This window comes from Hyperolius riggenbachi, chromosome 2, assembly GCF_040937935.1.
Source record: "Hyperolius riggenbachi isolate aHypRig1 chromosome 2, aHypRig1.pri, whole genome shotgun sequence".
Lineage (NCBI taxonomy): Eukaryota > Metazoa > Chordata > Amphibia > Anura > Hyperoliidae > Hyperolius > Hyperolius riggenbachi.
The window spans coordinates 554,583,265-554,610,642 of NC_090647.1; the positions used below are offsets into that span (position 1 = coordinate 554,583,265).

Here is a 27,378-nt window from a genome sequence, read left to right on the forward strand (position 1 = left end):
TAAAAGCTCACCTGAAGTGAGAGAGAAAAGGAGGCTGCCATATTTATTTTCTTTTAAACAATGCAGATTGCCTGGCTGTCCTGCTGATCCTCTGTCTCTAATACTTGTAGCCATAGCCCTGAACAAGCATGCCTCAGATCAGGTGCTCTGACCCATGTCTGCTTCGCATGCTTGTTTCAGGTGTGTGATTAAGACACTACCACAGCCAAAGAGATCAGCAGTACAGCCAGGCAACTGGTATTGTTTAAAAGGCAATAAATATGGCAGCCTCCATATCCCTCTCAGATCAACTGTCCTTCCATAAACCTAACTGAGGCTTCTTTTACACTGCAAATCGCAATTCTGATTTCCGATTTTCACTGGATGCTAGCAACACAAGAAGAAAAATGCAGAAAAAAACACATTATGCAAGACTTTTTTTATTTGCATCAAAAATCGGAGTCGCATGTAAAATCCCATCAATATCGGGATCACATGTAGTGTGATGTGGCCCTGATCGTTCCTGGATCACATGAATTCCCCGCGGCCCCCTCCAATGTCCAGGCCAAGAAAAATCAGAACCACCTCTAGGCAAGTGGCATTCTGCTAAAGAAATAAATAAACACGATCGCCACCGCCGGCGCCTTCCCTACTCCCCTCGCTTCACGTTTTCTGAGCGTTCTAATCTCTGCCCTGCAGGGAGAACGCTTGTCCTGAACATGTGCGTGGACCGCAGCTTCGATCCGTTGACTTGCAGGGCTCGCAAAGACGCTCAGGCCATCTCCGGCTGTCCTCGGCGGTGGCGGCCAGACACACCGGGGCTGTTCCACGCTCTCCGGCGACATCCCGGTACAAGCGTCTCCAGCACTGGCGCGGATGAATAGGTGCTGGGAGGGGATTACTGTTGGTAAAAGCCCGGGCTTGTGTGTGTTTTGCTTCGCCTCCAGTACAAGCAGGTCCCTTGCCTTGCATAGAGAGATCCTCCTCCATCCCCTCTCATCCCCCCTCCCTGCCTCTCTCTCCTCTCCATCCATCTGTGAGCTTGGGAAAGTGGGTTAGTGTGAAGAATCTGTGTATACAGCCTCAGCAGCAGCAGCAGCAGCATCCTCTTCGCTCTCTCCGCTTCGCACTTTTCCTGCACTCTTGGATTGTTCCCGGGATTTCTGCCTCTGGATAATTCCATTTTTTCCATTCTCCCGGCACTAAAAATAATCACACGCTACCTATCAAAGATAAATAGAACGCAGCCTACGGAATCTACACACCCCCCTTTTCTCCCCTTCTGAGATCTCCCCCCCTCCTTTTCCCCCCCCCTTGATTATCGGGGAGAGCCCCCCCCCCTTCTCCAGCACATCATTGATGAGATTTACACTTTGGGAAATTTTGCCTATCGCTTTTCTGGAATTTTAACCTGGAATTTGTGGAATAAGACTTTTTTTTTTTTTTTTGCATTTTTTGTGTGTTTGCTACTTCTCTTTGCAGATATTTTTGTATTATTTGAACCCCTCGGTTTGGTGCGCCTTGGCAGCAAGTTGTGTGTGTGTCGGACTGTGTGGCGTTAGCGTGGCGGTTGGAAAAATTTGGGAAGAAAAACAAAAAAAAAAATTGGGGGAAAAAATTGTCTTCTCTTGAGTTGGTGACCATGGTTTGGAGATTGCAAGCGGACAGGAATCATTTACCTCTGTTCCTCCTAAGACTCCTCTGCCTTCTCCCCACAGGGCTGCCTGCACGCAGTCTGGATTTAAACAAGAGTACGGATAACATGACCGTCCGGCAAGGGGATACAGCGGTTCTCAGGTAGGGGGCGCAACGCCCGCCTTTTTATATTATTATTCTCTCTCTCTCTCTCTGTCTCTCTCTATCTCTGTGTGTTGACATGCTGCTGGATGCCTGATGCTGGACCACAACAGCCAGCGAGGAAGCAAAGGAGCGCTATACTGCTCTGCTTAATAAGCAGGCATTAAGCGTTGCATTAAACGACTCCGCTGTCGTGATCCAGGCATCTGACTTTCTGGTGGCATCATATTGGTTTGGAGCCTCATTCGCACCTCTCTGGTTTAGCGCGGTCGCTGTTTTAGAACGCTTTTATTTTAATTCTAAAGTTTACACATTTTATAAGCGGTTTTATTGCCGTTCAGAAGCATTTTAGACATGGTTAACTTTCTAGTCGGCATTGCTGGCAAATTCTGAACGCAACAAAAAACGCACGTAAAACGCGTAAGTGCGAATGGGCCCAGCATGGCAAGATATGTTTATGAAATGCAGAATGAAGGACATCTGTAAGGCCTCCTGCGGAGGTCAAAAGTCAACTCTATGCAATGACTGATGTAATCAGTTGTGTGAGTGGCGTAGTAGATAACGTGCAGAACTTGTTGACCGAGAGGCGTCACGGCGAGCCGTGTTAGGAAACGAGAGCTATCCGTAGCTCAGGATTCCACCACAGAGCCCAGACTCTACTTCACTGCTCTGTACGGCCACAACAATTCTCTAATTGATGTGCCAATCTTTGCACCAATCAGGATTGAGCTGTGCAGTGGCACCGTTGATGAGAAGAAGCAACGTTATGAGTCGTGTTAACCACACAGGGGTCCCTTTGGAAACTAATGTCGGGAGTTGTGACCCCCCCCTCCTTGCTTGCCTTAGTACATGCAGCCCTCTGTCTCTTTATGACTGATAGGTTGTCATTTATCACTGTTTATTATTTTCACCAGTATCTGCAGAGGTAAAAGCAGCACTGAGGGGGGTCTACACAGCATTTAGAGATTATCCAGAAATCCAACCCGATTCCACCAATCCTACAACTTTCTAATATTCTATTTATAAAGATTATTGCACATCATCATTTGCTGATAAAATCTCTTGCTCTGACTCACCTTCTAAATCCGTACTCCATGTCCATGATACACATCCGTGCTCGCATCTGTTATAAAGCTGCCTGGAGTCACCACGAGATGTTTTAGAAAAAAGACCCCCTCCCCCCCAAGTACTGCGTTAAGACCCCTTTTTAATTCACCAAAGCTTTCTCACACCAATGCTCGTGTTATGAGATGATTTTTTGCTCTTGCAATGCTGTTGTTGCTGTGTATTAGACTTATGTTGGTTGTCCAGAGGTATTCAGAATCAGTAAACATGCACAATCGTTCCAACCGGGCGTTCATGTTTATTCATGGCCAGTGGTATTGATATTAGGCGAATAGACATTTTAAGACCGCTAATAACCCCCCACCCCACCAAGGTCAATCATCCTGGGCCTGCCTCAATGTCCTCCATGAAATAATTCCCAGAGATGACCATAAAAACATGGTCATCTCATCTCTACAGCTAGCCTAAGACCTATTGGTAAGTCAGATTATAATATGCTTTGGTGGTTCTGTGTTCCTTCACAACCAGGCTTCCTCTCTGCCTCTACCGTACCTGTAAAGATGCTCTGTGTGAAGATTGACTCATCTTATCATGTGAAAATGATTAAGAGAGACTGATTCCCTTGCTACGTTGCATCCTCCCTGCTTACAGGGCAGACAAGAACAAATTGCAGTGCGGCTCCCCAGTGCTGGGGGGGTTAAGGAATATTTTAACGAGGATCTCTAAGGCTTGCGTCGAAGTAACCTCTTCCCATCCAGAGACCGATGGATGGAAGAGCGATGATCTGGCCCGCCGTTTTAATGAGCGCGTAGAGGAACGTCAAGGCCAAAACGCTCTGTGCTACTGGTATCGTGGCCGGAGCCAGCCATGAGAGGCTGAGGATGATGAGGATATGCGTGAGATGTATTAACGGCCCACCTCGGCACGTGGGAGGTTAACGCGCGGCTCGAGTGAGCGTATTGCTCAGTGTCATTCCTCACTGCGTTGACGCCGACCGTGGTGGAACTGCTGACGCGCTTAAATGTATCTGCTAGCGGTGCGTGCGTTGAGGAGATTATGCGATACATTAAAAACGAGAGACGTAGCATCCTTCTGAAGAGGTTATGTTATAAAGGGTAAATGCGTAGGTTGGTTTATGGCAATGGCAAATCTAGGGAGCTTCTCCGATAGACGGCGGCTATGTCCTCTGCGATGCCGCCTGGCAGATGTTGCCCAGTAGAAGGATATCAGAGGAGCTTTCTTGGAATTTGCAGTAAATTTGCTAAGGAAGAACAGAGCGCAATTCTTCCCAGGATATCCCCGGAAGTCGGCCGCCAAGCCTGATTGGCTGAACGCATACTTATTTGCATCACCGTACGTAAGGGGTGATTCATGCATTTAAATGCTCGCTTTTGCTGGTGTTGTTGCCGCTGAGAAGAACATTGCTTACCCCCCCCCGGGCTGTGGCGTACAAGGGAACCGATAGGGACGTTGGCGAAGGCGGAAACAGGTGGTCGTTATCAACATTCGTTCAGCCTCGCTGCGAGCAGGTGGTGGAAAATTGTCACCTGCAGCGTTTTGGGCGGCGAACGCCTCCAAAGTGAGCTGTTCACTTTCACTTGACGTTCTTCTGGCGTTCTCCGCGTTGACAAATTTCTAAATGGTGTAGGCTGTGGACAAACATGCAAAACTATGTGAGCGATTAGTGGCAACGGTAGCGGTGAAAGCTCAGTTGTTTGTCTACATGGGAATGGGCCCTTAAAGTTTATTGTCAGGGAAGTCTCTCTAGCCTGGAATTGTAGTCACGTGACCACCAGAGGCGTATCTAAAGGGGTGCAGGCATGGCTCATGCCATGGGCGTCACAGCACCATGGGCACTATGGCTTACCCCACCTCCCTCGTGCTCCACCACCATACTGAGGGGTGTTGCTTGTTACTTATACTTGGGGGGGGGGGGGGGGGATAACTCTGGCAGCCTATGCTGGGGGAGGGGGGGGGCTTGTCTAATTACCTATGCTGGGAGGGCAACCTAAAAAGGTTGACTATCTATACTGGAAGGGCTACTTCTGGATACTTATGCTAGGGGTGACCTCTGGATGACTACTTATACCGAGTGGCTAACTCTGGTGACCTATACTGGGTGCTACCTCTGATTAACAATACTGGGGGGCTAATTCTCACTACAAATACTGAGGGGCACCTCTGCCTGCATATACTGGGGCGGACACCTGTGGATATCTATACTGGAGGGAAACCTGGGGCAATATGGGGCACGATTGGATATGGGGCGTAAATAGATATGGGACGCAATTTCAGTTTTTGCCATAGGTGCTATATTACCCAGATAGTCCCCTGGTGACTACTGACTACCAATCGCCTTGCACCAAAAGCACAACCTGGAGGTTGTGCTTTTGGTGCAAGGGGATTGACGGTCAGTGGTCACCAGGGGACTATCTGGGGTAATATATTTCCACAGTATCCACTTGTGTGGATCAGAGCATGGCCTACTGCTAAGGTCCATAGCATGAATAAATGGATGCCATTATAAACTTGTGTGGTTGCCCCAGGAAGCTGGAAGACCTCTGTAGAGTTTTGGCAGCCTGGAGACTTGCCGGGCTTCTCAACGGAGTATTTTGCCAAATGTGACAGTAAAACATGCTTCCAGTAACATGTTGGTACAATGGTAAGGCTATTTTTCATAATCTACATCTGATTCTTGGTAGATAACTTGGTGGGAGGACCTAGTGCCACTAAAGTTCTTGCAATCTAATGTTAAAGTAGACCTCTGCTGTAAATTCCAAAGTGAAAAAGAGGGAGAATGATACTGTGACTGGTCCCACCCCCCTTCTTTTTTACCCATGGTACTCTTTCAGAAAAGGGGTGTGGCTAACCAACAAAACTTGAGTTGTATGGCACAAGTGGTTTATTTTTAGACATTTGTTCCTGCTACTCTGTTATAATTTCTGCTCCCTGTAGTGATAGTGGGGATTTTATGTTTTACATCGGAGGTCTGCTTTAAGCCCTGGCTTTGATTAGGTTTGGGATAAAGTTGGCAGGTATTGAAACCTCTCTCAGGTTTTTTTCTTTTTGAATTTCCATTGGGAGTAATTTTCCTTACTTCCTTTCTCAGCAAATGGTCATCAGGACAGGAAGTGAAGGGCAATGTACATTAGCCATTAACCTCCTTAGCGGTAACCCCGTGTGTGACACGGGGTAAGCCGCCGGAGGGTGCCGCTCAGGCCCTGCTGGGCCGATTTGCTTAATTTTTTTTTTGCTGGACGCAGCTAGCACTTTGCTAGCTGCGCCAGCACCCCGATCGCCGCCGCCGCGCGCCCGATCGCCGCTATCCGGTGCGGCGCGCGGCCCCCCCCCCCCCCCCAGACCCCGAGCGCTGCCTGGCCAATCAGTGCCAGGCAGCGCCGAGGGGTGGATCGGGTCTCCCAATGACGTCCCGACGTCGCTGACGTCGGTGACGTCATCCCGCCCCGTCGCCATGGCGACGGGGGAAGCCCTCCAGGAAATCCCGTTCTTTGAACGGGATTTCCTGATCGCCTATCGCCGGAGGCGATCGGCGGGGCTGGGGGGATGCCGCTGAGCAGCGGCTATCATGTAGCGAGCCCTCGGCTCGCTACATGATAAAAAAAAAAAAAAAATTAAAAAAAACTGTTGCGCTTCCCCCTGGCGGTATTTTTCATACCGCCAAGGGGGTTAAAACATGGAGTTCTGTTGATTCCATGTACATCCTATCCCAGTGATCATCCAAGACAGTGAAGCAGAACTATGGAGGACTATCCTCCATGGAGAGACCAGAAACCAGTAACTAGATGGTCCATAGTCTATCCAAAACACTTCATCTTTGGTCAGAGTACGATTTTAAAGAGAACCTGAACTGAAAATAAAAAGTCAAAATAAACATACACAGGTCATACTTACCTCCCATGTAGTCTACTCATCAATCTCTCTCCTCTCCTGCATCCTGTTTGTCCCCCGTGATCGATAGAATTCTCCGCCCTCCATTTTGAAAATGGCTATTACCCCATAACAACTTCCTGGTCAGCACACTGTTAAACTGTTATATCTCCTACTTGAGCCATAGGAAAACACGGACATTACCTTGCACATTCAGTTGTAACTGACAGCTGCTGATACATAACTGACAGCAACTGGTATATTTCAGTTCAGACAAAATCTTGTCAGAACTGGAAGGGATCGCTGTAAGAAGAAAATGGTGAGCTTCTGAGAGGAACTGACTGTGAGGTAAGTATGTAATATTCATTTTCAGCTGCATCATGTGTTTATTTTAAATAATTTTACTCAGTTCAGGTTCCCTTTAAAGACCGGGTTGTGGATGGGAAGATGGATGTTTTCAAACATCAAGCGCGAACCAGCGTTATACTGTAAAGGTTTTACACAAAGATTACCATGCCAACTTTAATGCCCAATTCCCATGGCTTTAAAGGTCAACTTAACCACTTGAGGACCGTGGGCTTTACCCCCCTTAAGGACCAGACCCTTTTTTTCCATTCAGACCACTGCAGCTTTCACGGTTTATTGCTCGCTCATACAACCTACCACCTAAATGAATTTTTGATTCTTTTCTTGTCACTAATAAAGCTTTCTTTTGGTGCTATTTGATTGCTGCTGCGATTTTTACTTTTTATTATATTCATCAAAAAAGACATGAATTTTGTCAAAAAAATGATTTTTTTAACTTTCTGTGCTGACATTTTTCAAATAAAGTAAAATTTCTGTATACATGCAGCACGAAAAATGTGGACAAACATGTTTTTGATTAAAAAAAAACCCATTCAGCCTATATTTATTGGTTTGGGTAAAAGTTATAGCGTTTACAAACTATGGTGCAAAAAGTGAATTTTCCCATTTTCCAGCATCTCTGACTTTTCTGACCACCTGTCATGTTTCATGAGGTGGTAGAATTCCAGGATAGTATAAATACCCCCCAAATGACCCCATTTTGGAAAGAAGACATCCCAAAGTATTCAGTGAGAGGCATAGTGAGTTCATAGAAGATATTATTTTTTGTCACAAGTAAGCGGAAAATGACACTTTGTGACAAAAAAAAAAAAAAAAAAAGTTTCAATTTCTTCTAACTTGCGACAACAAAAAAAATGAAATCTGCCACGGACTCACTATGCCCCTCTCTGAATACCTTGAAGTGTCTACTTTCCAAAATGGGGTCATTTGTGGGGTGTGTTTACTGTCCTGACATTTTGGGGGGTGCTAAATTGTAAGCACCCCTGTAAAGCCTAAAGGTGCTCATTGGACTTTGGACCCCTTAGCGCAGTTAGGCTGCAAAAAAAGTGCCAATCATGTGGTATTGCCGTACTCAGGAGAAGTAGTATAATGTGTTTTGGGGTGTATTTTTACACATACCCATGCTGGGTGGGAGAAATATCTCTGTAAATGACAATTGTTTGATTTTTTTTTACACACAATTGTCCATTTACAGAGATATTTCTCCCACTCAGCATGGGTATGTGTAAAAATACACCCCAAAACACATTATACTACTTCTCCTGAGTACGGAGATACCACATGTGTGGCACTTTTTTGCACCCTAACTGCGCTAAGGGGCCCAAAGTCCAATGAGTACCTTTAGGATTTCACAGGTCATTTTTGTTTCAAGACTACTCCTCACGGTTTAGGGCCCCTAAAATGCCAGGGCAGTATAGGAACCCCACTAATGACCCCATTTTAGAAAGAAGACACCCCAAGGTATTCCGTTAGGAGTATGGTGAGTTCATAGAAGTTTTTATTTTTTTGTCACAAGTTAGCGGAAATTGATTTTAATTGTTTTTTTTTCACAAAGTGTCACGTGTGACAAAAAATAAAATCTTCTATGAACTCACCATACTCCTAACAGAATACCTTGGGGTGTCTTCTTTCTAGAATGGGGTCATTTGTGGGGTTACTATACTGCCCTGGCATTTTAGGGGCCCTAAACCGTGAGGAGTAGTCTTGAAACCAAATGTCGCAAAATGACCTGTGAAATCCTAAAGGTACTCATTGGACTTTGGGCCCCTTAGTGCACTTGGGGTGTAAAAAGTGCCACACATGTGGTACTGCCGTACTCAAGAGAAGTAGTATAATGTGTTTTGGGGTGAATTTTTACACATACCCATGCCGGTGTGGGAGAAATATCTCTGTAAATGACAATTGTTTGATTTTTTTTTTACACACAATTGTCCATTTACAGAGAGATTTCTCCCACCTAGCATGGGTATGTGTAAAAATACACCCCAAAACACATTATACTACTTTTCCTGAGTACGGCTGTACCACATGTGTGACACTTTTTTGCAGCCTAGGTGCGCTAAGGGGCCCAACGTCCTATTCACAGGTCATTTTGAGGCATTTGTTTTCTAGACTACTCCTCACGGTTTAGGGCCCCTAAAATGCCAGGGCAGTATAGGAACACCACAAGTGACCCCATTTTAGAAAGAAGACACCCCAAGGTATTCCGTTAGGTGTATGGTGAGTTTATAGAAGATTTTATTTTTTGTCACAAGTTAGTGATGACACTTTGTGAAAAAAAAAACAATAAAAATCAATTTCCGCTAACTTTTGACAAAAAATAAAATTTTCTATGAACTCGTCATAAACCTAACAGAATACCTTGGGGTGTCTTTTTTCTAAAATGGGGTCACTTGTGGGGTTCCTATACCGCCCTGGCATTTTACGCGCCCAAAACCGTGAGTAGTCTGGAAACCAAATGTCATCTGCAAATTTTGATGACAGGTGGTCTATGAGGGGGCGAATTTTGTGGAACCGGTCATAAGCAGGGTGGCCTTTTAGATGACAGGTTGTATTGGGCCTGATCTGATGGATAGGAGTGCTAGGGGGGGGTGACAGGAGGTGATTGATGGGTGTCTCAGAGGGTGGTTAGAGGGGAAAATAGATGCAATCAATGCACTGGGGAGGTGATCGGAAGGGGGTCTGAGGGGGATCTGAGGGTTTGGCCGAGTGATCAGGAGCCCACACGGGGCAAATTAGGGCCTGATCTGATGGGTAGGTGTGCTAGGGGGTGACAGGAGGTGATTGATGGGTGTCTCAAGGTGTGATTAGAGGGGGGAATAGATGCAATCAATGCACTGGCGAGGTGATCAGGGCTGGGGTCTGAGGGCGTTCTGAGGGTGTGGGCAGGTGATTGAGTGCCCTAGGGGCAGATAGGGGTCTAATCTGATGGGTAGCAGTGACAGGGGGTGATTGATGGGTAATTAGTGGGTGTTTAGGGTAGAGAACAGATGTAAACACTGCACTTGGGAGGTGATCGGACGTCGAATCTGCGGGCGATCTATTGGTGTGGGTGGGTGATCAGATTGCCCGCAAGGGGCAGGTTAAGGGCTGATTGATGGGTGGCAGTGACAGTGGGTGATTGATGGGTGGCAGTGACAGGGGGTGATTGATGGGTGATTGACAGGTGATTGACAGGTGATCAGGGGGATAGATGCATACAGTACACAGGGGGGGGGGGGTCTGGGGAGAATCTGAGGGCTGGGGGGGTGATCAGGAGGGAGCAGGGGGCAGTTTAGGGAATAAAAAAAATAGCGTTGACAGATAGTGACAGGGAGTGATTGATGGGTGATTAGGGGGGTGATTGGGTGCAAACAGTGGTCTAGGGGGTGGGCAGGGGGGGGGGGGCTGAGGGGTGCTGTGGGCGATCGGGGGGCAGGGGGGGGTGAAATCAGTGTGCTTGGGTGCAGACTAGGGTGGCTGCAGCCTGCCCTGGTGGTCCCTCGGACACTGGGACCACCAGGGCAGGAGGCAACCTGTATAATAGGCTTTGTATACATTACAAAGCCTATTATACGTAATCCATGCGGCGATCCGGGAGCTAGTAACCCGCCGGCGCTTCCGAACGGCCGGCGGGTTACAGCGCGAGGTGGGCGGAGCCAGTCCCCGGCGGCCGATCGCGTCACGAATGACGCGATCGCGCCGCCCATGCGGGGTCCACTTCCCGGCCGCCAATTGTATGTACGGCGGTCGGGAAGTGGTTAAGTTAGAGAAAGATGGAGGCTACCATATTTATTTCCTCTTCAAAGTCAACGGGAACCTTAAAAAAAAAGCCAGATACTCACCTAGGGAGAGGGAAGGCTCTGGGTGCTAATGAGACTCTCCTCTCTTGGTGCCCGTTCCAGTGCTGGCTCACCCGTAGCCGTATTTGACTAAATTAGTCAAATACTACTCTCTGCACCGCCAAAGGGAGGCTTCTGAAGTCTTGGGGATCCCGAGTGCTCCCAAACATGGGCCGCTCCATACTGCACACGCACGAGCGCCCTCTCTCACACACTTGCACATGCGCAGTATGGAACCGAGTCCTCCCGAAGACTTCTGAAGGCCCCCTTATACCGGGGATTTAAACAGGGCAGACATTGCTGCACCGAGGGCTCCAGGAGAGGAGAGTGAGGGCTCATTAGGACCGAGCCTTCCCTCTCCTTAGGTAAGGATCTGGTTTCTTTTTTTTTTTGTTTTTTTGTAAGACTCCCATTAGCCATAACAATACCAGTTGCCTGGCTGTTCTACTGATCTATTTGTTTGCAGTCTGAAATACCTCATATGGCAGCATATGCTAAAATATGTTAATTTTGTTTTTGTGCACTATTCTCAAAACTTTATGAAATAACATTACTAAATGTTACTCATAAACAAAAGTGGGGACACCGAGAGCCCAATATAGTGTAGTAAGCAAAACTATAGGTTGGAATTGAAAAGTATATAGTGTATATACTCACAAAAGTGGGTTACCTCCTAGGTAACCACTGTATAGGCAGGTGAGGAGATTAGACCTGTCCTCACTCAGGATTAAAAGTCGCTCTCTGTAGATCAGGAAAAAAGAGATGGGGCTCGACCCCTCCACCAGGGGTGGATATTGGTAATATAAGAGTGAGCAGAGGCGCCAGCAGGATAAAAGGTACTAAAAAGTTTACAATCCCTCAGGAGGTTGTGGTGGACTCGCCTCCTTGAAGTAGACAAGATACTGTCAGCTTTCTAACAACAACAGGTTTATTTATGTACTCCAGACAACCATGCAACGCGTTTCACAGGTGTATTCCTGCTTCCTCAGGCAATAACAAATAGGAGTACACGCAGTACAGTCTGAAGGTCATGATAAGCGCCATGTTACTCATGGTTGTTGTACATCATACTGCAAGTAAATCAATCCCAAGTGTATGGTGGTCTTAGTTCTTTGAGGACTCATGGGTGTAAAAGTTATCTTGTGGATGATTTTTTACTTTCCCTTACTCTTTTTTTTATCCAAGTTCTCTGAGCACTCATGGGTGTAGAAGTTATCTTGTGGACTTTCTTTACTTACATTTAAAGCGGAAAAAAACCTTATGATATGAATTGTATGTGTAATACAGTTAAGGAATAGAACGTTAGTAGCAAATAAAAAGGTCTCATATTTTTATTTTCAGTTATATAGTTTTTTTTTAAATTGCATCATTCTGTCACAGTTGCCGTTTTAAAAGTACATTCAGTCTTTAAACTATAAAACAAAGCATAAATAATGACCCGTTGAACTTTCCTGCAGTAAAACCTTATCTCAAGCTGTCTTTTACTGTTTCTAGTCTGTTTAAGTGCTTCAGAAAACAGGACTGTTTTGGACCCACTGGGTGTAAGTGCTCAGAGAAGCTCTTTTGCATAGATAACAGCTGAAGTTTTTTTTTTTAACTCTTCCTTTACTGGAAAACAATATGAGACTATTTTCTTTGCTACTAATGCTCTATTTCTTAGCTGTACTACACATTCATTATCTCATAAGTTTATTTTCCTTCAGGTTTAATTTAATCTTTTTAATCCAAGTGTTTTTTTATTTACTACTGTATATTCACATTTAGCCAGTATTTTTTTAAGGTACCCGTACCCATCTTGATTATGAGCCAATCCAAATGATCACTCTCCGATCAGAGTGTGATCTGATTGTGATTGATTCCTTCCACACACAGCCACGTTCGATGGGGGGCAATGAATGTCATGTGGCTGGATAGTGTACTGGTTAAGGGCTCTGCCTTTGACATGGGAGACCAGGGTTCGAATCCTGGCTAGGGTCAAGTACCTATTCAGTAAGGAGTTCAAGGCAAGACTCCCTAAAACTGCAGGGTGGCCTCCTGAGCGCGTCCCAGTGGCTTGCAGCTCTTGAGCGCTTTGAGTCCTACAGGAGAAAAGCGCTATACAAATGTTCAGATTATTATTATTATTATAATGCATTAATCGACTACCATTTCTGCCCCATGATTTATGGTTATGCCTCTGTGTGTGTGTTATATACATTCGTTATAACAATATTGCTTTATTGTTATATTATTTGTGTTTATAATTCAACATCATAGTTACGTGTATTTCTGGACCTCAGAGTATGAATATACGGGAATACCTAGGCATGTCTTGTAGAAGATATGTGAACAATTCTAGCCTTGCCCATTGAGACCAATTATCTTCTAGAAAAGGACCATCTAGGCCTAGTCTTGTTACAGGAGCTCGCTTACCTTCCTGCTGAAGAGGAACAGGTGGAGGATTGATTTGCATGAGACTCGGGTCGAGGTGTGTACAAATTTCTCCAAAGACAAACTCTACTCCCCACACGTTATGAACTTTTGCAACACTATTGAGGCTGACTGACTGATATCTGCTCATTTAAGGAGCAGGAGCAATTGAAACCATACTCGAATGTAAATTACATCGGTTCTTTCCTCACAGCACATGCCCAAAAGACAAAATATGTCCGATCACGTGGCCGCCCATAGCCGACAAAGAGCACCTGCAGGAACTATCCATTCTCAGCTTCAAAGATGTACTCTGTGCCCAGTTATAACATTGGGAATTTGCGCATAATTTTTCCTTACCAAAGTTGTAAATCTCACATGGCCGGCATCTTTGTAATTATCCATTAGTTACATCTCATGCTATAAGCAGCTATTCAAGCCTGTGCTTCCTGTTACCGAGACCACAATCTCTAATGAGTCCCATATGCTGGATGAAAGCAGTCACTCCCCGCCCACTGGTGTGCTGAACTGGTTCTCGCTTGCATCTCTGCAAGTATAGAAAGGCATCCAGGCCACTCCCAGTAGAGCTGCCCCTCGACTGGAAGTCTAATAGTTTTGCTAACTACTTCAAGCTGAGATTTAAGGTAACCAGCTGCAAATATGCATGTTCCATATTTGCAACTGGTTTCCAATGGAAAATCAGCAGTAAGGATAGGTGTTAGTTATCAAGCCTGGAATTATAATACCTGCGTGCCTAAAATTTGGGTTTTGGAAAACACTGTAGAATCTCGTTATAGTAAACTCTGATATAGTAAATATCTGGCTATAGTAAACTCAGTCCCCAGGTCCCGACCATGGGCCTGTATGAGTATACAATGCGTCCAGTTTGGATATGGTAAACTACTTGGTCAGGTCCCTTGAAGTCAGAGCCAGATTTACATCTCAGGAGCCTGTAGGCACAGACGTTCTGGCGCCCTAAACTCCACCTCTCAACACAGGCCACACCCCATATTAGATAGGCACCCCTCCTCCCCTGACTAGGTAGCCAGAGTTTCCCCAGTATTTGGTACCCCCATTAATCTAGGTAGTATGCCCCCCCAAGTATAGAGAGCCAGATGTGCCCCCACCCCAGTGTTCAGTAACCTTCCCAATAGGTAGGGGAACATTTGGTTAGGGAAGCCACCTCTCCTACATAAGGTGCCTGTAGGCACAAGCCTATAATGCCTTGTGGTAAATCTGGCCCTGCTTGAAGTTTACTTTAAAGGGATTTTACAGTACTGTATGTACAAGTTGGGTCTCTCGCTGAAACTCATAAATACCATCAAACGAGTTCCGTGTTGTATTTTACATGCAAAGTCATTCCATTATTCTCCACTCTGACAATAAGGTTATCACTCTATCGGTCACTTGAGAACTTGGTCAATACAATGATCTAAAGCGGACATCTTCTCCTATTCCCATCCACCCCTCCCTTGTTTCTTTACAGAAGTGCTGTGAACAAGTCCGTTACATTTTCAGAGTATACTCAGCCACCGGGCAACTCAATTAATCAGAGAGGGATGGAAGTTCTCACTTAGAAAGAAAGGTTGGACAAACTGAGCTTATTTAGCATGGAAAATAGGCAACTGAAAGGTGACCTGATTAACTTGTATAAATCATCATCAATCAATCATCATAAATCATTAGTACCTCAGAGGGCAATACAAAAGTTTGGCAGAGGAGCTTTTTGTCCCTAGGGTTGTAAATCGGACAATGGGACATGATCTGCGTATGGAGGAGACAAGTTTTTGCCATCTATTTAGAAAGGGGTCCTTCACATAGAGAGTGGTTAAAATATGGAAGATCTTACCTCAGGAAGTAGATATGACAAACTATATATCTGCATGTAAAGAGGGCTTGGATGCTTTCCTGGCATTCAAAGTCATCCACGGCTATAATTACTAGGTAATTCCCAGGAGAGTTGATCCAGGGATTTATCTGACTGCCATCTGGAGATGGGAAGGAATTTTTCCCTTTTAACCTTTTCCTGACCGCGTCACGCTGATGGGCGTGGCCGCGGCGGCAGCCCCAGGACCGCCTAACGGCGATTGGCGTAAAGTCCTGGGGCTCTGTTTTGAATGAGATCGCGCACACGCTGCGCGCGCATCTCATTCTCGGAGGGCGGAGCTCCGCCCCCTTTTCAGTCTCCGAGCGGCTATTGCCACTCGGGAGACTGTTAGACGGCGTAATCGCCGTCTAATTACCCGTACAGTGCTGCGATCAACAGCAGCGCTGTACTGGAGACAGCCGTGTGATACGGCTGTCCCCTCCTGAGCCACGGAGGTGATCGGCTGTTATAGGCTGAAGCCTATGACAGCCGATCACAGGGATTGGCCGGCGGGGGAGGGAGGGAGGGGGGTATACAACAGGAGAAAAAAACCCACACTTTTTATTAAAAAAAAACCCAAATAAACAAGCACAAATAAACAAACAAACACTGGGGGGGGGGGGCATCAGACCCCACCAACAGAGAGCTCTGTTGGTGGGGAGAAAAGGGGGGAGGAATTACTTGTGGGCTGTGTTTTGTGGCCCTGCAGCTTGGCCTTAAAGCTGCAGTGGCCAATTTAATGAAAATGTGCCTGGTCTTTAGGGGGGTTTAACACAGCAGTCCTCAAGAGGTTAAGGCTAATTGGCCCAGGCCTTGTACGGTTTTTCGCCTTCCCTTGGATTAACTGGGATATGGGCATGTTCAGGATGGTGTTGAGTTTTTTTTGGTTTGTTTTTTTTTGATAGATGGATCTCTTTTTTTTAACCAAAATATGTAGCTGTAACTATGTAAGCTACCTAAACAGTAGCCTCTTTTAATCTAAGAATTCTACTGTCATGACTTATGAAATATTGGTGCCATTTTTGGAACAGTGGAACTCTAGGGACCCCTTGCCAAAACAAACCTATATCACCAGCAGGTGATTTTGGTGCAAGGTTCGGCACCTAAATAATAGATGCCTGTAGACAGTGTTGGTAATTGGGCACCCAAGTGGTGAGTTAAACAGACAGTTACAATAGCAGTTGTTTTGGCGCCAATGGGGAAGGGGGCGCTTAGGTTTGGGCAGTAGGAGGGGAGGGTTCTAGTGTGAAATGAATGGGTGCCGGGTAAGTGCATTGCAAAATATCAGAAATGTAAGTTACCAATATTTTTACCTGCGGCACCACCCCGGCGCCCATCTCATGCAGTGGCAGCAGCACCACGATACTTACTCCAAAGCTGTCCTCCTGACATAGTGTAAAGATCCTTCACGCCAGATCGGTAAAGAACTGTCCAATTCTTTCTCTCCTTCTTCAACCCTGATCTCTACAGGTGACAGTATTTATATAGTTTACCACTAGGGGGAGGAAGAGGGAGGCTACAGACTTACAACAGATATGCCTGGCGGCAGAGTCGTGGAGTCAGTACAAAAATAAATCCAACTCCGACACCTCAGTTATGAAACCACTGACTCAGACTCCAGGTACCCAAAAATTGCTCTGACTCCTTGGCTCCCACTCCACAGCCCTGCCTGGCGAGAGACTTTAGGTTGAGACATTGACATGCCGTGAGCTGGTTTTGGACTTGCCGAGTAAAAAAATTATGACAGCCCTGGAGCTTGCATCTTTAAAGGGGAACTGAAGAGAGAGGTATACGCCATATTTATTTCCTTTTAATCAATACCAGTTGCCTGGCAGCCCTGCTGGTCTATTTATCTGCAGTAGTATCTGAATAACACCAGAAACAAGCATGCAGCTAGTCTTGTCAGATCTGACTTTAAAGTCTGAAATACCTGATCTGCTGCATGCTTGTTCAGGGGCTATGGCTAATAGTATTAGAGGCAGAGGATCAGCAGGGCTGCCAGGCAACTGGTATTGTTTAAAAGGAAATAAACATGGCAGCCTCCATATACTTTTATCTTCAGTTCCCCTTTGAAGTACCGGAAACATAACAGGTCCCGTTTATTGCTGGGTATGCCAAGCAGGGGAAAGGCTGCATTTTTCCTGTTTTTTTTTTTTTTTTTGTGAGGTAGAGTGTGAAAGTCATCTCTGTATACGTGACAACGCGTTATCACCTAAGCCATCATTTCACCCCAGTTGTTAGGTGAATATCTGTTCTTTGCTTTGTGTACGTGTGAACGCCTGACGTGATCACTGACGGATAACTGCCTGGTGTGACATCCTTCCTCCTATAGAGCTGCGGCACTACGGAAAATAGGTCATACTTCTGGATTCATTGCTTCTCTGTATTATCTCACAGTTGGGTGACAGTGAGGTGGGGTCCTGTGCTAGACTGCAGCCCTAGTGCCCCCCCCCCCCCCTTTTTGTCCTTTTGGTAAGGCGAGGTGGAGTCAGGGACTCCTGGGTGATAGCAGCCAAGCCTTCGGCAATCACCAGGACCTAGGCACCGGCCTTGTTCACCTTGCGGTGAACAAAGTAGCCGTAAACGCCTGTGCTGACCCAGCTGTATACTGTCTCCATGACTTCTGGCTGGATCTCCTGCCAGATACCCATTTGTCTGGTATAGGCACAACTTTCGGGAAACTGAGCACAGGGCAAGAATGAACGTAGGGTCCGTTAAAGTTAAGTACTGTAGAGTTACTGTGGTTTTTGCAAACCTTTTGGAAGACGGCGCAATAACGGTAGCGGTCATGGCTTTAACACCACCAGGGAAGCTATATTGGAGAGTGAGGGGCGAAACAACTAGACCACCAGGGAAGCTGTTTTTTTTTTTGGGGGGGGGGATAGACCACCAGGGATGCCATATGAGGGAGGGAGGAAGTGTTAGATACCATAGAGGTCAGCAGATGGGGGCACTAGACACCAGGGATGCTATATTGGGGGGGGGGGGGAGCCCTAGACTACCAGGAAGACCATATGGGGGAGGGAGGTCAGGGATGCTATATTGGGGGGGATGCCCTAGACCACCAGGGAAGACATATGGGGGAGGGAGGTCAGGGATGCTATATTGGGGGGGATGCCCTAGACCACCAGGGAAGACATATGGGGAGGAAGGGGAGAGCACTAAAGAAAAAAAAATATTTATATCGCGCTTTTCTCCTGGCGGACTCAAAGCAGAGCTGCAGCCACTAAGGCGCGCTCTATAGGCAGTAGCAGTGTTAGGGAGACTTGCCCAAGGTCTCCTACTGAATAGGTGCTGGTTTACTGAGCAGGCAGAGCTGAGATTCGAACCCTGGTCTCCTGTGTCAGAGGCAGAGCCCTTAACCAGTACACTATCCAGCCACCAAGGAACTGTATAGGGGTGGTATGTTGGACCACTAGATACCAGAGGTGCTATACTAGGAGTAAGCCCTAGACCACTATGGAAGCCATATGAGGGAGGATGGGAGCAGCACTAGCCACTAGTACTATTTAGAGGTGCAGGGACCACTAGACACCAGGGAACTTCATAGGGGGCGTGTCACATGTAAAATTTGGGCACGGATAAGATTAGGTGTGACACAAATATTGCGTGTGTACACACCTATCTCTGAGCCATTGTGTCTTCCTGTGTCAGGCCTCCCCCAGAGGAATGGCCGTCAAGAGTCTTGAAATGTCCAGCGGAGGAAACTGGCAGATCTCCGGGAGCGGATAAGGTCACAATGACAAGAAATTACACTTCATCAATTCTGTTCCAAGAAAGGACATGAATACTTATCTCTGAATGTTAATGTACAGTGCGTCATCAGAGTCCTGGAAGAAAAAAAATCTCCTTTTCTTGTGCTCTGAGAAACTGTAAGATTAGAAGGCAAGATATGCAGCAACACTGTACAGATTACTAACGCCTCAACATCCAAGACTTCCTAATAACTTTAGTAACAACCAGGGCCAGCCCGCTCATGAGGCGGGGTGAAACTTTTGACTCAGGCGGCACATTTCCAGGGGCGGCACCCGCCCGTCCGTGGGTGCGGGGAGCCGGCCGCCGAGCTGGAGGGGTAGCTGGCAGGGCGGGGGTATTGGGCCTAGCAGCGGGGAGGGGGGTCGGACCCCCCCCCCTCCCTCGCCTGGGTCCCCCGATCTGCGCTCCCCTCCAGCCTTAAATAGAAGCAGCCGCTATTTGTAAGAGGCACGGGCAGGGAGGACTCACCTCTTCCTCGTTCCAGCGTGCGCTCCACTGACGTCACTTCCTGCAACGCTGGAACGAGGAAGAGGTGCCGCCCGTGCCCAATACCCCCATCCTGCCAGCTACCCCTCCAGCTCGGCGGCCCCCCCAGAGCGGCGGTGGCAATTTTTTCAAAATTTGCCCCAGGCGGCAAAAAGTCTAGGGCCAGCCCTGGTAACAACCTATATATTAACAACAAAAAAATATTAGAATACTGAAAGGACCACACTTGTGAAAAATTTACCTGGGGCTTCTACCGGTTCCCCGCAGACGACCTGGGCCTAGGAGACAAAACGAGACTCCGGTCCCCGCCGCCAGCTCACCACCGCCTTTTGCTACTTTAATGTCGCAAACGACTGTGCCTGTGTGGCCCTGGCCGCGTGCATCCTCGCACCCGCTGATGTCACCGGGAGCCTCCTGCGCAGGCGCAGTACGTGTACTGGCCACGATTGCCGAGCTGGGATGGGGGCAGGCAGCAGGTGTGGGTGGTCACAGAGCTTTGGAAGGCCTTAGAATCTTCTTTAGATCTTCATCCGCCTGGCCAGCGTCCTGTATCCATGGCTACAGTGGTGCCTCATGTGACCTGTTACGTGCTGCCGGGTCACATGATCGGCCGCTGTAGTCAGAGAGGAAGCAGGACTTTATGTCTGGCTGGTGATCCCATCGCTAATCTGATGGGGGTGAGGGGGGTGGGGTCAGGGCGTCCTCATAATGTATTGCTTCAAAATGTCTACAACCGTCCCTGCCTATGGAGGTCGGACCTTCTTTCCCCTGAGAGATCACCACTGGGGGATAGAAGTGAGTGGGGGTACCTCATCCAAGTTTCGCTGAATTGGGGTTCTCATCCTCATGATGTCTAGTTATGCCCCTGCAAAGCATCATGGGAACCTTGCATAGCTTTTTTAAGCTAGTGAAAGTAATATATTTTTTTCGATCTTCCAAGCTATTTCATCAGCATAATTTTTTAATCTGCAGTCTTGGAGTTCAGCTTAAAAAAAAAAAAAATTGGATAGCGTTCCACTCCAGCAACATTCATAATGAATAAATAAATAAAATGAGAAATACGCCAACCGTCCTCCAACCATCTACTGGGAACGGCTCGCGGCCGTCGGCCTTCCGCTAAAAAACGCGACTTACAGCTGCTGAATCGCTAGTTTGTCTTTTCCTCGAAGGGGAATAACGGAATCAATTATCGCTGAAAAGCCATTTTTATTATTATTATTATTATCATTATATTTCCTCTTTCGCAAATGCTTAAAAATAATACTCATTTGATTCCCCCGTTTTAAAAATAGTTTATCGCATCCCGGCACGTCTCCAGCGACCCAGTATCTCAATTTATGGTTAATTTAGCACTTTGGTGAAAAAGAGATGATGGATCAATACCTCCTGTATATTTAATAGCCCGGCGTTTATGCGATCGACGGTGAAAGCCGGCCCGCCATCTGGGAGATGAACCGTGATAGGGAGAAATGAATCGGATTATGATCTGCCGCAAGAGCGGGCGGCTTCTGTCCCCGATAGCAATTAAGGTCAGATATAGAAAAAAGAGTTGATGGTGTCATGGCAACAATCAGCCCCCCCCCCCCCCCCCCCCCAAAAAAAAAAAAAGAATGTAAAATATAAGTTCCAAATCAGTTTAACCTATAGATCTCTAGTGGTGTGGGAAAGCGAGATACAGCTACGAGGTCCAAGGCTGATATTTATTTATATCTTAGGTTTTCATGAAGCCTAATAGGAATAGGGGAACCGTACAGAATTTTAATCAATCGCACGTAGGTGTGCCCAATGCTATAAAAAGCTATAGGAATTCAATTTTCCAGTTGTATAATAAAGCGGCTCTTGTTTTACGATCGATCCCGTTTAAGGTGAACCTAAGATTATATAAATATGGATGCTATTTTCGCAGACAACTTTTTACTGTAGTGTAACTGCGGTAATAAATAGCCATTTTTTACAAAACGGGTACAGAATCCTGTCCTCATCACTAATGCAACGGACGTTTGTCGCAGAAATGTAATTTTTTTTCACTAACTCACAGGGTAAAGAATGAGACACTTCCAAATTGGAAGATGGTTTATTTTGAATGTAGGTTAGGCTTACCTGCGCGTTGTGATTTTTTTGTAAAGCGCTTTTCTAAGCGCTTTTGCAGAGCAATTTGATTTTTCACTTCCTGACGCAAGTCAGGAAGTGAACACTTTGACCCGGAAAAGAATACATACAATGCGTTGATTAACTAAACCATGCTATTTTATAGCACGCGTGTTAGGAAACACACGCGCGCTAATTATTACGCGTGTGTTATTTTTAGCTTGCGCATGTTATTTTTTTTTATTACAGCACAGCGCGCGTTATGTTGATAGTTGTTACAACACGCTGAATGTTAGCACGGTTTATTGAATCAACCCCAATGGTTTTTTTTCTTAAAGGAGAACTGTAGTGAGAGATATATGGAGGCTGCCATATTTCCATTTAATCCTTACCAGTTACCTGGCTATCCTGCTGATCCTCTGCCTCTAATACTTTCAGCCATAGACCCTGAACAAGCATGCAGCAGATCAGGTGTTTCTGACAGTTTTGACAGATATGACAAGATTAGCTGCATGCTGGTTTCTGGTGTGATTCAGCCGCTACTTCAGCCAAATAGATCAGCAGGGCTACCAGGCAACTGGTATTGCTTAAAAGGAAATAAATATGGCAGCCTCCATGACCCTCTCACTACAGTTCTCCTTTAAAAACGCTGGGGAAATTGCTATACAAAGCTCTTTTTCAAGCGTTTTGCGATTACCCTATACCTTCCACTATAGGCAAATCACCCTCCAAAAATGGTACAGGAAGCGCTTTGGTGAGCGGATTGGAATCGAACCGCTCATAAGTGAACGCTTTCATAGGGAATCATTGCACAAGCGCTTTTTGGGAGATTTTGTAAAAGCCCAAAGCGCCCTTAGTGTGAACAAGCACTATGACCTCTTTCAGATGGACAACTAAAGTGTGCTGAGTAGTCAGCGTCCTGCCTGCTGCCCAGGGGTGCAATTCGAGGACAATTTGTATGCAGCCGAATGGCAGCGGTTGTAACACCGTGCGTCTGTGCGTGACACGTGGCGGCGTTACCTGGCGGAAGCTGGCGAGGCTGAGCGTGGCTCCACTCAGATGTGACTCCATAGGCTGGATGCCTGTCCTGCACCAGTACCTAGCCCTAGCAAGCACCAGCTGGTGCAGGAGAGCAGCTGCCAGGCGGTGAGTACACCTCTTGTCAGTTTCCCATCTGAAAAAAGTCTTGGCCGGCCGGATCCAGTCGTTTAGACTTTGGCTGTTCAAAGTCCGATAGAGGAAGAATTCTTTGTGTATTTACCATATCAGTAGGCCACTTCGCAAATTGGCTGGTCAGATATATACTGTACATAAGTCTTAAAATTTAAGTCTGATTCCCTTCATAAAAGTATAGATGTCGACTTATACATGAGTCACGGGTAGCACTGAGCACACTGAGTAATGTGTGTACTAATAGTTACATTCCCATTTGCAGAAATTTACCCTGTGGTAAGTGATACTTTGAGAAAAAAAAATGTCAAGAAAACACAGGTTTGAAAGTCCTGGCCTCAGCAATTACCAAGGAAAGGGGCAGGGGGGAAATACTGGGCTGCATAAAAGGGAGTGCATAATTGCAGCACTTGGGGGCCCTCAGGAGGTATTGGCTGCACTTAAGGGACAGGAGGGGTTAATGGCTACAATACTGTATGCAGTGCAGTCATTAACCCCTCCTGAGCCCCAAGTGCAGCCATTAACTTTGCTGGGTAGACTTATACTTGAGTCAATAAAAAATTCCAGCTTAACCACTTCAGGACCACAGTGCTAAACCCCTCTAAAGACCAGGCTATTTATTTTTAAATAGGCCACTGCAGCTTTAAGGCCAAGCTGCAGGGCCGCACGACAGAGCACACTAGAGATCCCCCCCACCTTTTCTCCCCACCAACAGAGCTCTCTGTTGGTGGGGTCTGATCGCCCCCCCAGATGTTTAGTTTTTATATATAAATATATATCTGTGTGGTTTTTTTTTATACTTTAGCTATTTATTTATTTATTTTGTATCCCCGCACTCCCTTCCCCCTGCTAGCCAATCCCTGTGATCGGCAGTCATAGGCTTCAGCCTATGGCAACTGATCACTCCTGACACAATGGAGGGGACAGCCGTGTCACACGGCTTTCCCCAGTACAGCGCTGCTGCTGATCACAGCGCTGTACATGGTAATTAGATGGAGTCGCGCCGTCTAACAGTCTCCCGAGCGGCGATCCCCGCTCGGAGACTGAAGGCGGGGCGGAGCTCCGCCCCTCAAACAGGAGATGCGTGCACAGCCTGCTCACGTTCTGCTGCAGTAGCCGGCCCTAGGACTTGACGCCAATTGGTAATCGGCGGTCCTGGCACTGCCGCCGCGGCCACGCCCTTTGGCGTGGGGCGGTCTTGAGGTAGTTAAAGGACCACTATCACGAAAAAAATCATTTCTCAAAGTTTCTCAAGGTTTTCTTTATTTTCAAAAGCACTTAGTGAATGGTAGTTGCTCCGTCCAACTGCCAAAAAGTGTGCAAACAGGTAGGGGGCGGTCTGCATCTTTATATAATCCCTTTTCAGGGATTGTCTCTTTAGAAATAATAAAGGCCATACAGAGTTCCCCTATGAAGAGATGGACTAGTCCAAAACCTGACGGTTCTGTCATATTTCTACTGCTTACTGTTAGTGACAGCAACATAGGAGAAAAGTAATTTATGGCTCATTTTACTCTGCAAGAAACATACTTCTTATTTCTATGTGTTTACATGTATTTAAAATTTTACAATTTCCGTGTTAGTGGTCCTTTAAGGGGGTTGAATATTGGAGTCGACTTATACACGAGGTCGACTTGTAATCGAGTATATAAGGTATATCATTTTTTTTTGTGTATGTTCTTTGCTCTAAAGTCTTCTGGAAAGAACGGAACAGAAGCGGAATATTTGCAGAGAGCCGTTCTGAAACTCGAGGCTCAGCTGAAGCCGCATCACTCCGGTGAGCGGGGATTACTTCCTGAGCCGATGTTTGTATTCACAGGAAGTCTCCGGCTGCACCGAGCGCCCCGGAGAATGTGTTAAAAAATAAATAAAAACTGGAACTTTGAGTCCTTCAGCCTGAGGATTATACAAACCAGTATTCTAAAAAAATATACTACAAAACTTACCTGGACAAAAGTAGGAAGATGCAGAGTACACATTTAAAGTGGCTCTCCGGGGCAAAAACATAAAGACAACATTCTTAAAGTCTCCTCTCTGCAACCATCCAGATGGTAAATGAAACTTTTCAGGTTTCCGTCACCTGCCAGGAAACCTGCTGCTCTGGGACAGTGAGATGCTTCTATTCAGGAGCGTAACTAGAATTTAATGGGCCACCCTGCAAAAGTTTGGATGGGCCCCCTTCCAGGGGCATTCCTAGCGCTGTTCAATCGTGGCACATGCCACGAACCTGGCGTAGGGTGCCCCTGATCTGCATTATGGGGTGCCCAACACAGGTGCCCCGAATGTATGGGCACCGCACAGCTGTCAGCCGCACAAGTGAGTCAACGCGGCCGCCGTTCGCTCCATACGGCGGCCGCTCACATTTCCGGCTCCTGCCCAACATCAAAGTGACAGGCAGCATACGCTGCCTGCCTTGATCTGCCCCCTGGCCCTGCCGCCCCGTGCTCCAATCAGAAGCGGAGGAGCACCTAGCAGGGGGCTGGAGCCATGGAGTGTGACTAGCTCCGCCCCCTGCATGGACTCTGACCCAGGCAAGGCAGCACATGGAGGCGTCATAGTGGCAGCGCCGGTTTCCGCACCCGCCAAACGCATCCGCTCGCCGGAGCAGCAGACCACGACCACCACGACACCACCATCTGGCCGCCGCCTCAGACTTCGCTGCCTCACCCGGCTGGTGCCCCCCACAGTGCCTCTCAACTTTGGACGGTGTGCTACTGCCTGCTAGAGCGACTGACCACCAGCACGCCTGGCACTCACTACCTAACTGGGGGTCCCTGCTGTCACTCACTACCTAACTGGGGGTCCCTGCTGTCACTCACTACCTAACTGGGGGGTCCCTGCTGTCACTCACTACCTAACTGGGGGTCCCTGCTGTCACTCACTACCTAACTGGGGGTCCCTGCTTTCACTCAGTAACTAACGGGGGTCCCTGCTGTCACTCAGTAACTAACGGGGGTCCCTGCTGTCACTCAGTAACTAACGGGGGTCCCTGCTGTCACTCAGTAACTAACGAGGGTCCCTGCTGTCACTCAGTAACTAACGGGGGTCCCTGCTGTCACTCGCTATCTAACTGGGGGGTGCCTGTCACTACATACACTGGGGGGCTCCTGTCACTACCTAAACTGGGGTACTCCTGGCGCTACCTTAACTAGGGGGCACCTGTCGCTACCTAAACTAGGGGGCACCTGTCGCTACCTAAACTATCCAGGCCAGCCAGCCCACCATCACCACCAGCCAACCAGCCCAGAATCACTGGCAAAAAGGCCACAGCATCACCACCAGTCAGGCCAGCATTTACTTCAACCAGCCAAGCACAGCCACAGCATCACTGCCAGCCAGCCCAGCCACAGCATCACCGCCAGCCCAGCCACGCCACGCCACAGCATCACTGCCAGTCAGGCCACAGCATCACCGCCAGCCAGGCCACAGCATCACTGCCAGTCAGGCCACAGCATCACTGCCAGTCAGGCCAGCATTTACTTAAACCAGCCAAGCACAGCCCAGCATCACTGCCAGCCAACCCAGCCACAACATCGGCCACAGCATCACTGCCAGGCCTTTAAGCTCACACATCATCCCCAATCCTGCCAAAAACAGTATTGCCTGGCACAGCAGCCAGTAGAGGAGAATTTAGAAGCCAGGTGAGGTGTCTACCATATTAAGGGGGCATTCTGCCTATTTATGTGAAATGCTGTCTATTTATGTGCCTCATGACTGCTGAATTTGTCTTGTTGGGGGCCTCATGATTGCTGAATTTGTCTTGATAGGGGCCTCATAATTGCTGAATTTGTCTTGTTGGGGGCCTCATGATTTCTGAATTTGTCTTGATAGGGGCCTCATAATTGCTGAATTTGTCTTGATAGGGGCCTCATAATTGCTGAATTTGTCTTGTTGGGGGCCACATTATTTGTTGGGGGCCTCATGATTGCTGAGTTGGTCATGTTGGGGGCCTCATGATTGCTGAATTTGTCTTGATGGGGGGGGGGGGGCTCATGATTGCTGAATTTGTCTTGTTGGGGGTCACATGATTGCTAACTGCGAGACTATGGGAAAAGCTGAATCGTCATCATATGAGACAATAGCATTAAACCTACTTTTTTTTTTTTAGCTTTTTAAAACAGAAAATAAAACTGGGAGGTTCTAAAAAAATGAATATATTTTTTCAGCAATAGGATGGATGAAATTGTTTATCTTCACAGTTTTTCAACTTGGATTTTCCATAATGTTCATGTATGTGTTAAAACGTTTGTATAGTATTTAGTTTAAATTGCTGTTGCCACTTAGCGATAGATAAGTGACTTGTGGGTTGCAGTTTGGGGCTCCAAAAAGTTCGCCACCGCTGTCCTAATCTAATATACGATTGGCCACACCCATGGCCACGCCCACTCACTGCATGACCACGCCCATTTTTGCCGCATATAAACCCCCTCCCCCCCCCCCCCCCCCAACCTAGTGCCCCCAGGTGCTACCGATCTCCAAGGACCCTAGGAACGCCCCTGCCCCCTTCCCCTTTACACTGAACAGGGACAGTCTACAAATCTTTGCCTACAAAACTTTGAGGCAGGGGTCACATTTGTCTTTCAGTTTCTACACTTTTCAGAAAACTGAAAGACAAGTGTGACCCCTGCCTTACAGCACCTAATGTAATTTATAGAGAAAACTGACAAATTGCGCAAGATGTCAGTT

General features: G+C 47.1%; 1 protein-coding gene across 1 annotated transcript in view; it reads left to right on the forward strand.

The window, feature by feature from the left end:
- Window positions 1-740: 740 nt before the first annotated feature.
- The window catches only part of LSAMP (limbic system associated membrane protein), an 814,836-nt gene continuing 788,198 nt past the window's right edge, over window positions 741-27,378 (forward strand). The window contains exons 1-2 of the mRNA XM_068266404.1: window positions 741-886; window positions 1,698-1,776. Coding sequence (XP_068122505.1) covers window positions 856-886; window positions 1,698-1,776 — 110 coding nt within the window. The 5' untranslated portion in view covers window positions 741-855. The remainder of the gene's footprint in view (window positions 887-1,697; window positions 1,777-27,378) is intronic.